Here is a 13,144-nt window from a genome sequence, read left to right as displayed (position 1 = left end):
TTTTGGACAGTCATGCCTCAGCAGTGACCTTGTTAAGTTAGTTGTTATAGATTAATTGGTCAATTTGCAGTTTTATACAGCCATGGAATCTTGAAATTTCCTTTTGACACTGTACACATCTCACCTCCTACTGTCTTTTTTATTAAATACTAAATCGTCACAAATGCACTTTCTAGTACTAAGCAGATAAGGAGTGGGAGCGGGGGTTGGGTGCAGGGAACATGACTGAAATGGTTTATTCCAGCTTTTATCTCTGTCTTTCATTGCATGTAACTTAAACTAACCTAATCTAACCTAATTTAATCTAACTTAACCAAACCTAACCAAATTCAATCTAGTGTGGATGTGGATTCAATAACAGATGAAGCTGTGAGCTGAACAACCCCCACTCCCACTCATTGTCTGCTTGGTACTAAACAGTGCATTTGTGACAAGTAAGTATTCTATTTCTCCCATCTTTCCTGTCACTTCTTATTGCTTTTCTTTCCTTCACAGATGGCTTTACATTGAGTGACAAGCCAAATGGTTTCCTGTAAGCCAAGAAACCATTTACAACGCTGGGTGGTTACCATATAACCAACCCATACGTGCTCCCTACATGTCAACAAGTGGGTTGGTGGAGGGTTAGTGCCCCTCCCTGTAAAATAAGTAACTCAAAGTCAAGTGGCCACCCCTTACGGGCTCATGGCGTCTGGCAATAGATAGATAGATAGAAGTATTTAGTAAGAATGACAATAGCAGGTGAGATGTGTGTACTGCCGAAAGGAAATTTCAAGATTCTATGGTTGTATGAAACTGCAATTTGTCCGATTAATCAGGATAAATTAAAAGACCGTTATTTAGGTTAGGTTAGTGAGCAAATGATATCAGAATAACCTTGACTGCCTGAACTGCAAATTTACCTGTGTAGTGAGTCATTGTGCTGAAGTTTATTACCTCTAACTCTAAAGCTGCATTTTTTTCTTTTTTCTTTTTACAGTAGGCCCAGGCAGTTTGCGAACTTAAAATGTCTCTCACAGGGAGGAGGCTAAACCACTAAATCAGCTTACATACTTTACCTCCAGGGTACGGTACAGTAGCCACAACAATCGGCAACAAAAATGGTGCTGCGTTTTTATGACTTAGCTGTTCAATGGCCATGAACTTTGATATTATGCTTCAGTGATTTGATGCTTTAGTTAATCAGTCATTCAGTTTTTACTGTCTGTCTCTCCATCTATAACCAGATGCCTTATCCCACAAGGAGTGATTACAAATAAATTGCCTCCATGTTGCCCTGTCCTCTGCCATTTCACCTTTTCAGTTTTGACACAGCTGCTTTATTGCCAGGGTGAGCACAAATATCAACAGCAGAATGGTGCTGCATCCACACGAGATCCCGCTGGTGCAGGGTGACCAGAGTCGTCCAGCCACTGTCAACAACTGTGTTGATGTACTGCTGCATCTTGAGAAAGTTATCGATAATGTATTCTCGTCCATCACCACTCGACTCGAAGGTAGGCAGGTTTTACCGCCTTGGCTCTGGTGATGTATTTTCATTTTAATTAATGCATTCACAAACTTTAAACCCAAAGGGTGTTTGGGTGTACTCCTCGCATAATGCCACTCATGGGCAAGTCAGGCCAGCCACCTTGCCCTGAATTGAGATTGAGTAGCCCAACAAAAAGATGGAGTGGTGTAATGTGCAAGATATGCACCTGAGGAGGAAGTGCTTTGAAGTCTGCAGTGCCACTTACAGGATAACTGTTTATCATAAATGTTTTCTTGCTCCCCAGAGGCCAGTGCCCAGCTGCAGGACCTAAAGCAGAGGGCAGCTAATGCTCAGGCCAAAGTGGACAAGTTAACAGGGGCAACCAAAGCCACACAGGTCAGTTTGGTGCAATGGAATGTCGTAATCATCATCATCGTTACTGTTGCCGTCATTTTGTGTTTAATCCCCTTAATTACAGAAAGGTTGGCCACAAACAAATTGCCTCTGTGTCACCCTGCCCTTTGTCATCAGGCTGCCTTTTTTTTTTCCAGCTGACCTGCCTGTCACTCAAGTTCATTTCCATCCCATCCTTCCACCTCATCCTCGATCTTGCCCCTCCCGACTCCCTGTCTACGTCACTCACATACACTCTCCTAGTCAGTGTGAGTGAGGTGGAGGAAGGGGTGGGGGAAAGGAAAGGGGGAGACTGAGGATGCAGTGGAGGGAGGGGTTAGGGAGGGGAAGGGAGAGGCTGAGGCTGAGATGGAGGGATGAGGTGCAGTCCCTAATTTACATCTATCTATCTATCTATCTATAGCCCGACGCCCTAATCCCGCAAAGGGTGGCCGCAGACAAAACGCCTCCAAGTCACTCTGTCACCCACCATTTGACTCCCCTCCCCCCAACTCACCCCCCCCTCCCTCATATACCTCTCAACTCCATCCCTCCACCTCATCCTCGGTCTACCCCTCCCTCTCCCTCCCTCCACCTCACCTACATACACCCTCTTAGTCAGTCTTTCATAATTTACATGCAGCAGTTTAATCAACATTGTTATCCTTCATATTTATCCAGCAGTTTAATCTAGTGTGATCTTTACTGTAATATACCGTACTCGTAGCTACATCTAGTAGTTTAATTCTTTCAGTCGGATGATGTGTTTTTCATTACAGTATATTCTTGATGTTTCTGCACCATTTCATTCTGGTGAAACTTTTTAAACTGGAGAGGATAATTATAGCCTTTGTTAGCCATTTCACTACCAAAATTCCATTGTCAGTTTAATAAAATTGTTTGCAGATAAAGAATAAAATGCAAAAATATATGAGCCGATGGATGGGGTTAATCCATACAGGCAATGCAGTCCTTAATGTACATCAAGTAATTTAACCTCTTTAGCCCTATATCATTCTTAGTTATTTATGTATTTATTTGTTTTGTGTTTATTACAACCAGACAATTAAATTCAGCTCTAAAGAGACTTTTCAAACTGGAGAGGTTAGATACAGCCATCATTAATCTCTTCATGACCAGAGATTCATTCTAAAACTTGACTAAAATCGTCTAGCTCTGGCAAGAAATTACGTAAAGTACATTGTTCCCTTGCAGATATTTTCGAGTGCCCAGTATCCTGGGAAGGAGGAATATAAGCCTTACTCCATGGTACACAATGACCGAGATCCCATACCCTTCATTGCAACACCAGTCACCACCAAGGATGATATCAACATGCAGAGCTCAATGGAGGTGGGTGTATTTTTAGGATAAACTCCCCGTAAAACAAATAACTCAAAGTCAAATGGCCTCCCTTTATGGGATTATGGCGTCTGGCAATAGGTAGATAGATAGATTTTTGAAATATAATAAGGATTGCCTATAGAGGTAGCTGTTTAACTGTAATCTTTCTCTAATGTAACTTTAATGGACAGTTTTATCATTTGCTGTAGAGTCTGTTGCAAACAAGAATTATATACTAATTTTTGTTTTGCCTCACCTCGGCAGGAGAAGCTGCATTTCTACCACGTGCGAGACCGTGGGAGTCGCAAGACAGGTGAGGATGGTGTGGAGGAAGAAGGGTTGGGTCGCCTGCCCCCTCACCTGTCATCGGTATCATCACTGCTACTCTTCAACACCACACACAACCCGTAAGCCCAAAATGCAGCATTCCTGAGGGTCATGGTTCTTTTCAAAATGTTGTCAAATGCACTAGATACCGTATATAATAAGCTACACAATGCCTTTGGAACCTCATAGTAAAAACATTATACAGTATGTAGAATACAAGGACACTGAACACTCAGGCTTCTGTGATCATATTCTAGTGTTAATCTGTTGTTACAGCTTAGCATTCAAGATGGAGTGATGGTTATTTTAGTTCAAGTTAGAAAGTAGAAGGAGTATAATGAAGGCATGACTGTGAAAGGGTTATTGTTAACATTTATTTACTTCATTGACCTCTGTGAGTGGGGCATTTTTAAGATATATCTGTATTGCTTTCATTTCCATTTGCAAGGTACTCTTCATAATGCTTCTTTAACCAGTTGAGCCCAGGGACAATTTTTTCATTTTCTTGCCATTTCCCTACATTTCTTTTTTTTTATTTGGCATCGTGGGTTTAAGGCCTCTAGCCATAGATCGATAGATAGACAAATAGGTACAGTAGATAGATTTATTCAGTTTAGGGTAGGCTTTTTGAATTGGAGGGGTTAGATGTAGCATTAATAAACCCCTTCAGTATGAAATGCCTTGCCTGACATGAATTGTTTGATAGCAGCAAAAAAATAAATAAATAAAATAAAATAAAAAAGGACATGATCTGAATTCTAATTAAATTGTTTTGTGTCAGCTATAAAAAGTATATGGTGTTGGATCCTCTTGGTGTTGTGTCTGGTACCCGAGGTGAAGGACGTAGCCATTCCGATGCAGCCTCATCCACACGACTGCTGCAGGATGCTCCTACAACACTACAGGTATGCTTTTTTGTTTTTTTTGTTTTTTACGCTGTATCCCCTTTTCTCAATAAAGGCTGAGGTGTTGGCCTAGGGTAGAGGACTTTGGTTTTGGAGTGTGTAGCACTTTATGACCGGATGCCCTTCCTGATGTCTACCATTATATCCCCTTTTTTCTATTCATCCATATATCTATCTATCTATCTATTGCCAGACGCCTCAATCCCGTTTGGGGTGGCCACAAACAAATCGCCTCCAAGTCGCCCTGTCCCCCGTCATTTCACTACCCTGCTCCCAACTCACACCCCCCTCTCTCATATACCTCTCCACCCCATCCCTCCATCTCATTCTCAGCCTCCCCCTCCCTCTTCCCCCCTCCACCTCACTCACATACACTCTCTTCGTCAGTCTTTCACCCTCCATCCTCTCCACATGGCCAAACCACCTCAGTGTGTTCCTCATAACGCTTCTTATATCAATCTCTCTAATTATCTATCAGTCTTATTATATCTTTCTGCTTTCTGTCTGTTCATCTTACAGTATATACGGTATTTATTTATAATTATTTGTCTGTCAATCATAATAGGATTGACAGTCAGATAATTATAAATGGAAAGAAAGAGATATATTACCGTAAATCTCTTTCTGTCCATTTTCTGTCTGTTCATCCATCAGTCTGTCTATAACCAGATGAAATAATGCTGTAGGGGATGACCACAAAAAAGCTGCCTCTTTGTCATTCTGTCTTCTCTCATCAGGCTGCCTTCCCTCCAGTGCACAGTACTCTCACGTATATATTGTACCTCTTCACCCAATCCGTCAACCTCATCCTCAGTCTCCCCATCTCGCTCAGATACACATTCTCACTGATAAAATCTCTCCATCTCCTGGTTTTATTGCCGTGTAGATCTATTGTACATCTGTGCTTTGTCTCCCTCCTCCAGGATCCTACTTCATCCCATTGTTAATTTGAAAAAAGGATGATGAAAATAATAATAATGATACAGTACATAATATCCATTTCGCAGATGCATTACCCTCCTGTAGGCACTCTCCTGGATGATGTTATGATGATGGTGATGATGATGATGATGATTGATGATGGTGATAATGATGATGATATTACTGCACATAGACTGGTGATGAGGGTGGGTTGGTATCAAAGGATGGGTACCAGTATCTGCCCGACCTTGCTGACCTCCCAGACCTTGACCTGCCCATGGAACTGCCATCACTACCAGGTAAACACATATGTCACCCTTTGCACTTGTTTTGGTAATATTCTTTTGTTTCATGTTATTTATATGCCAATTAAAATGTCCTCACTCTTATTTAACCCGACAGTACAACATTACATACCATCCATTTGCTTGATGGTGGTAATAATGCCCTAATTTTAACTGGTATTTCAGGTGTGGCCAACGACCTGCTTTATGATGCTGACATTGGTCCAGCCATCGCCCCATCAGTCGCCCTACCAGAACTCCCAACCCCAGACCTGCCCTCCTTCACCCTCGACACCCCAGACGTCACGCCTCCACCCCCTCCTGCCCCCTCCCAGGCTCCCCCACCCCCTCCCCCTGCTCCCTCAGCCCCTCCACCCCCTCCCACAGCCCCCCCACCCCCACCCCCTCCTGCTGCCACCCCCACTGCTCCTCCCCCACCTCCACCTCCTCCCCCACCTCCCCCTCCTCCCCCTCCTGCACCTACATCTGCTCCAGCTCCTGAAGTAAGATGATCCTTTTAGTACAGTTTTTTTTTTTTTTTTTTTTTTTTTTTTTTTTTAATGGAACTGGACCACTTACACAGCTTCAATACTCAGTTGTGGTTGCATGAACTTTGATGATTAATAAGGTAGGAATGAGTGTCCTTGGTTATTAGTCAGATCCCCCCTCCAGTCTGCCTACACCAGGCCAGAACATGAGCTGAATAGGGCTTGGGATGTTTGTCAGGTTAAAAGAAACACATGAGGGTTGTATACAAAACGTTGTGATAGTTTGGAAGGCATTACCAACATATAACAAGGACTTACCAGTACTGTATATAAAAACTCACTGAAGTAAAAGGATTTGGGCATTAAGGGTTGTATTATTAAAACGAAGAGTGCAAAATTGTGGAAAAGCATTGAATATTTGATGATAAATTGAAGTTTGTTGATGATGAGAGTTCATACCTGACCCATTTATATCGTTGTTGACAATAAGGGAGGATGCAGGCTTATCATGTCGAACACTTACAAGTGTTCTGTAACTAACCATAAACAAATAAAGTCTGTGTTACACCTTTGTGCACTCAGTTTTAATAATATACCCATAACACTTTCCTGTAGTGAAAGGATTTTAGCACCAATTTTCACTTGTTCCAGGGTGTGCCAGAAGCAGTGCACAGTGATGCCCGCAGTGATCTGATGCGAGCCATACAGGAGGCTGGCGGGGCAGGCAAGGCTAAACTCAGGAGCAGTAAAACCGAGAGGAAGGACAGGACAAAAAAGAAGAAAGAGGTGAGACAAGTAGGAGTCTTCATAGTGATAAAGAAGAGATCATTATAAAGATGATCATCAACAGAGTGCTTCATTAATTTTGTCGAAAGGAACTAGTGGAGAAAAAGTAGTGGTTTGTTTCTTTTTAGTGTGACAAAAATGGCTGACATTAAACTTTGAATACTGAACACATATTGTATGAAGGTTAAGGGGGCATAGTTGTGGGTTATTGTTGACAATTCTCACTTATGGTCTGTGATATGTGTAGACAAAGTGCCTCTTTAAGTGCTACTGTAAGTGGGCCGCCTTCATGCAACATTACGGGGTATTACTATAATCACTTATGTCTGTGTGAGTATCTGTTATCTTGTTTTTATTTTTTCTTGGAGGGGACAATTTTGCAGCTTCTGGCATTTGGTTCCTTCTTCCTTGCACAAAATAATAATAATATTTATCTTTCTTCCAGGATGCTGCCCCTGCTGCTCCCACTGGTGACCTCATGAGTGACCTGTTCAACAGACTCTCTCAACGACGCAAGGTATGACACGCATTCACTCTTTATGTTGCATTTTTGGCAGGTTATGGGGTCCACTAACAGTGTTCATATTTGGGGGTATGCTGGTTGTTAAGAGGGAAGATAACTGTCTGTGTGATGTGCTGGTGAATGGACAGAGGCTTGAATTGGTGAGGGATTTTAAATACCTGCAGTAAGTGCAGCAGTAGAAAAGAAAGGTAAATATGCTGAGTAAATAGTGAGCAGAGTGGCTTAGTGGAGGAAGGTGGCTTTGATATTAAAAAGTGGTTATAGTTAAGGGATTGTAAGTGGATTGCAGGAAGGTATGAGAAATTTTGTTATAGCATGAGAGCGGAAAGTGAGGAGTAAGAGCAGTGGAGATGGGATTATTGATGTCAGTATGTGGAGTGTGTTGGAGTAGATAGAATAAGAAGCAAAGTGATGTATATATATTTTTTTTCTAGGGAATATCTGGCAGCAATACAGAATAGAAAGATAGAATAAGAAGCATAATGATGTATATATATTTTTTAAGGGAATATCTGGTGGCCAAAAAACTTGAAAGATAAAATAACAGGCATAGTGATGTATATACAGTACCTGTATACTTTTTCTAGGGAATATCTGGTTGCCAGAAAGACTCGAAAGATAGAATAAGAAGCATAGTCATGTGTATGTATACCGTATATATATATATATTTCTCTCTCTCTAGGGAATATCTGGGGTCCAAAAAGAATCAACCGACAGTGCTGCCCCTAAACCAGCTGAGAGTGGTCAAAGCACAATGGATAAAGTGTCTGCCATGATACCCCCACCACCCCTAACACCAGGACAGGACAAGGACAATGATGCCAGTGATGGAGAGTGGGACTGATGCTGGATAGTGATTGTCAGTGCTTACCTATAATCACACACCTGATCTATTGTACATTGATCCTCGGTTTTGATCCAGCTCAGTTTGCGATTAAGTCAACAGTACACAGTTTTTCTTTGTTTTAGAGTGGGTTTGTCTTTACTACATATCAATAATATCCCCCAAAATATAATTGCTTTTTCCATGCAGCTGATACTGAAAATTAGTAATAACTGTGAAATTGGCTGTATTGGTAGCCATGGAATTTTGGTACAGTTGACAATTTTTCTGTAAATACTGTGGGCTTAATAGCAAAAAAATGAATAACATAAACCAAAGGGAACGTTTAACAAGGAAATCATACGGCAAAAAACCAAGTACTAGGCATTTAAGTTCAGCTGCTACTTAGTATACTAATACTTAGTAAGTTATAATTTTTCAGTGTTTCATAAAAAGAGAACTACGCAAACATTATTTCATGTCTTCAAATAAGTTTCTCATATTTACAGATTTATGTTGTTGTTCATATTAATTTTATAAACACCCAGTCGTGCTGTCTTGAGAGGCGCACATAAAATGCAAAGTGTGGTAAATGTTGAAATTTGTTGAAGATGGTGGCCAGGGAATGGGAGTTGAGAGGAAATACTGTAATCATTGCCTTTGTGCTCATGACTGGATAATGCAGAAGTCAGAATTTGCCCTATTATTAATGATATTACAGAATAATACAGTACAGTACTGTGCACTGATTTTTAAGTTCCTATGACTTACTATTATGTTGAAAAAAGTTGTCTGGCATTACCTTGAATGAAATATATGAGTTGTTCTAACCTTGAAGGAGTTAATGATGGCAGTATTAACTCTAGGCTCCTATAACTCATTCTCAGCTAAATAAAATCTCGTGGTACAGTAGTTGCAGGATTAAGTTATCGGAACCATGAAGTTTCATTACTGTATTTATTTATAAAGGCTCCAACATGCTTGCATGCGTTTGTCTTGGTCACTTAATAGCAACTTTCCATGCTGCTTAGGCACTGGCAGCCTGCCTATTCAGTCCCTTATCCCTGAGGTCACACTCAGTGAACTTGTCTCGGGTCTTTTACAGTCTGACCCTCGCAACCCTACCCCTAATGTTGACACTTTTCACTTTCTGCGTCCAGTTGTCATTCTCCATCCTCTCCACATGCACAAACCATCTCAGTCCACCTTTCCTCATCACAACACCAATACACTCCAGGCCCATCCTTCCTCTTAACTCTTTCATCATAAACCTAGACCCCCCCCCAAGCCTTGCATTCAAAGATGCACTGCACATCCACCTAATTATTGTCATTTCTGTACATTTGAGCCTGTAAATATCCTCTTCCTTTACTGCTCAGGTAGCACTATCATACAGCATTACACTCCAAACACATGCCACATTCATAGATCCCGTGGCATGGAGGGTAAGTTCTTTCAGTGTCAGGAGAGGCAACAGCTCCCTGAACTTCTTCCAACCACTTTTTTAACTATGATTATTATACCATTCCATATACAGTATTGTTTTAAGTGAAATTTTTGTTATATTTTAGTACAGTTAGATTTGTAAATACAATATATGTATTTGGTTGATATAATGATGTGGTCCCTGTGCCCATGCAGCGTATGTTAGGACCTTCTTTTTTCTCTTTTATGTCTTTATTTAGATCACTGGGCCATACTTGGAATCTTCCCACCCCATATGAATGTGGGAAATTGAGTCAGGTTGATTATTCCAATGATCAGGTGATCATTATATTAATGAAAGTGATGCCAGGCATTAAAATTGAATTAGGATAAGGATACTAATGATTAGATGATTATTGATGAAAGTGATGTCAGGTGATAAAGATGATGATTTAAGCCATAGGTACCTCAGAAGATTATTTGTGGTATTGTACTGTTTACTTCACAGGGAGAAAGATCTGATGCTGTATTGGTGTAATATATCTCGGCACAGTGCTTGGTAGGAAAATGTGAGGGACATGTAAAAAGGAATATATTGTAAATTATATGTATATTTTGTTGTATAATAATGAAATTTGTAATTCTGTAAAATTTGTTTGTGTCCTACACATGTAGTGGCCTCCACCTATCTGTGTGTCAGTCTACCAGTCTGCTTATCTATATCCAGATGCCTTAGCCTACTCTCAGACGGGGTTGCTACAAGCTTATCACCTCAGTGTCATGTGCTCCATCATTGTGCCATAATGTCTTTGCTTTCTGACACATGGATTTCATTTACTCACACACTCCTGCATCATTTTAATCCAGAATTCACCTTTATACTGTACTGTATTAAATGAATAGAGAAGTATTTATGGGCATTATTGAAACCAAGCCTGGGAAAATGAAACCAAACTAAACCACATATTTCAAACTCAACTGTAGAATTCACTGGACCTAACTTAACCAATGCATCCTTCAATCCTAACATTGATATCCTTGGGATGTAATGTACCAGCCTTCAAAACTACACTGGGCATTCAGAGCAGAGGTATATGAGAGAGGGGGGTGTGAGTTGGGAGCAGGGTAGTGAAATGGCGGGGGACAGGGCGACTTGGAGGCGATTTGTTTGTGGCCACCCCAAACGGGATTGAGGCGTCTGGCAATAGATAGATAGATAGATAGAATTTTACTCAAAGATTAATTGTGGTATTCATTGTCAACATAATGTACAAAACAGTCCAGATTGCTATAGTTCATTCACTTTAACGTGACCCAAATTTTCACCTTTTTGCAGCGTATTTCATATACTTCAGTGGTAGAAAAAACACTGTGGCTGTATATACTATACTGCACTGTCTGTAGCACTTCTTTGTGACTGGCATCACATTTTATGTTAATCACTGCTACAGGTGAGTACAGGTATTCAAGATAGAGGGATAGCAGCTTAAGGCAAAGGTAAAGTGAACAGAGCATAGTCCATGTAAGGGTTTCTTAGTGTTTGCAGTATGTGAGCCATGTGACGAACCTGAAGATACCAAATAATAGGCTGCTTAGAGGTAGATGAGCAATACCACTAATTCCAAATAATAGGCTGCTTAGAGATAGATGAGCAATACCACTAATTATCTCCCTCCTCTCAGCCGTTTGACAGAACAGAACCATCAGTATAAATGTGAATAGGGTGAGTAGGTTGTTACATATGCTAGTAAGTTGAGGATTTAATTGATGGAGATCTGAGAAAGGTTATGTGGGTGGTGAGCAGCAGTGACAGGTTTTAAAATGTATAGCAGACTGTATAATATGTCAATACAGGGGGCCAGCAGGGAAGGGTGTAACAATTACTTCCAGAGTTTTTATTTACCATTTAGTAAAAGCCACAACACTTTGCGAAACGTTGTCACTGAAGGTCAAACAGGAAGAGTGCAACAAGGTCAATAAAATATAAAAGACATCCCTTGAAAGAAATTTATGATTGCATGTTTTCTTATTATTTTTCGATCTCTGCATTCGACAAAGGTTCCTTTCGGCTACAATATTAAATCCAAGCTAAATCAAGGGAAAATTTTCCCACTAGATTACATCATATGGCACAGATTTAGTAGCTGTGTCTATGAGTATCAGCGAAATAAAAATGGCATTGTTACAAAACGTTAGTATATCAATAATTCATTACTTATTCACGCCGAACGTTCGAGTGATTGTTATTGTTCGTGAGGGACGCAGGTCGGTGAGGTTACAGTGATTGTTTCTCAATGCCTAATTATTCTCTTGTTACTTTTTCTTTTTCTGAATCACCAGCACGTGATCATAAAGAGGACAAATATTAGATGTATGCATTATGGCCGTCAGATATGACAAGAGTAATGTGTTGGTGTACATTGTTAAGTTACCTTCACCCGTATTTGAGGTGAATCTATAGGGTATTTTAACTTAATGTCCTAAAAACTGAACAGATATGTTTTTTTTTAACAAAGCCAGCATCACATAAGTAGTGATTTTGGTTGATAAATGTCGCTAGGACAGTCACCATGGAGTCACTTTAAGCTGTAAGTTAGATCTATTGATGGTACTATACACTGTATCTTTTTCTTTTCTGAGATCCCATGCTTTCCTCATTCCCCTTGCATGTAATCCTTTTCATGTTATTGCTGAGGGGTTATGAGTAGTTTTTGGGCCCATAACTTTGTCCCATGGCAGGTGAAATTAAGTTGTTAGGCTAGACATCCTCCATGCATAATTGAAATAGTACGTTCTAACCAGCTCAGCGTGGGTCAGACATACCAGGATCTGAACATGAGATACGTTAAACTAATATTCCTACTGAAACATATCCTTAAACCTAACCTTATCGAGCGTACCCTGATTCAATATACAATATTAACTTAGCTTTATTTTGTAAAGCCACTCTCACAGGTTTTTAAATATTTTTTGCTTCCATTGGTTAGTATTCATTAATGTAAGTAACTTTTCTTGTACTGTTTGACATCCTTTGTAGTTTGGTTTGAGTTGCATTATAAACTATTTTTGTGGGGTGTGGGTGGGTCTGGAGGGGCAAAGACCATTGGTAGGTGTCATTTGTGATATAAAATGTCAGAGTTAATTAAATCACATTAGAAAAAAAAAATAATGTAAAAATGAGTAAGTGGACATGGCAAAATTCACCAACCTCTTGTAGGTTAGGTTAATGAAATGGTAGCTAATTGATTCCTAAGTAGATTTTAGTACTATTCTTTTACTATAACACTCGTGAAAGATTGAATACAAGAGGAAACATTAGTACAGTAAAAGGAAACAGCCACTGTTGAGAGAGAGAGAGAGAGAGAGAGAGAGAGTAGTCATGACATGAAAGATAACTAAAACATTCAGTCATCTCCAGTTCAAGGCGAGCTGAAGAGGGAGTAATTGGACAAG

The 13,144-nt window shown here is 40.2% G+C and overlaps 1 protein-coding gene across 1 annotated transcript; it reads left to right on the top strand.

The window, feature by feature from the left end:
* The first annotated feature begins 1,353 nt into the window (after positions 1-1,353).
* Positions 1,354-9,717, top strand: LOC145408370 (WASH complex subunit 1-like). The gene is made up of 10 exons (XM_080279096.1): positions 1,354-1,496; positions 1,776-1,867; positions 3,080-3,217; positions 3,473-3,615; positions 4,317-4,440; positions 5,555-5,660; positions 5,832-6,133; positions 6,755-6,919; positions 7,365-7,436; positions 8,126-9,717. Exons 1-10 carry the CDS (start codon positions 1,355-1,357, stop codon positions 8,285-8,287), a joined length of 1,446 nt encoding a protein of 481 aa, XP_080135222.1. The 5' UTR covers position 1,354; the 3' UTR covers positions 8,288-9,717.
* Positions 9,718-13,144: the final 3,427 nt, after the last annotated feature.

This window comes from Coenobita brevimanus, chromosome 77, assembly GCF_032717465.1.
Source record: "Coenobita brevimanus isolate Jiangsu-jjx chromosome 77, ASM3271746v2, whole genome shotgun sequence".
NCBI classification, from domain to species: domain Eukaryota; kingdom Metazoa; phylum Arthropoda; class Malacostraca; order Decapoda; family Coenobitidae; genus Coenobita; species Coenobita brevimanus.
Note: the sequence above shows the minus strand (reverse complement) of the source record. Positions and strands in the feature narration are given on the sequence as shown.

Excerpts from the sequence above, each read along its gene's own strand:
- LOC145408370 (XM_080279096.1), top strand. The coding sequence starts at position 1,355 with ATGGTGCTGCATCCACACGAGATCCCGCTGGTGCAGGGTGACCAGAGT. Across the intron at positions 3,218-3,472 it reads ACATGCAGAGCTCAATGGAG|GAGAAGCTGCATTTCTACCA; the intron begins GTGGGTGTATTT and ends TCACCTCGGCAG. Across the intron at positions 3,616-4,316 it reads TTCAACACCACACACAACCC|CTATAAAAAGTATATGGTGT; the intron begins GTAAGCCCAAAA and ends GTTTTGTGTCAG.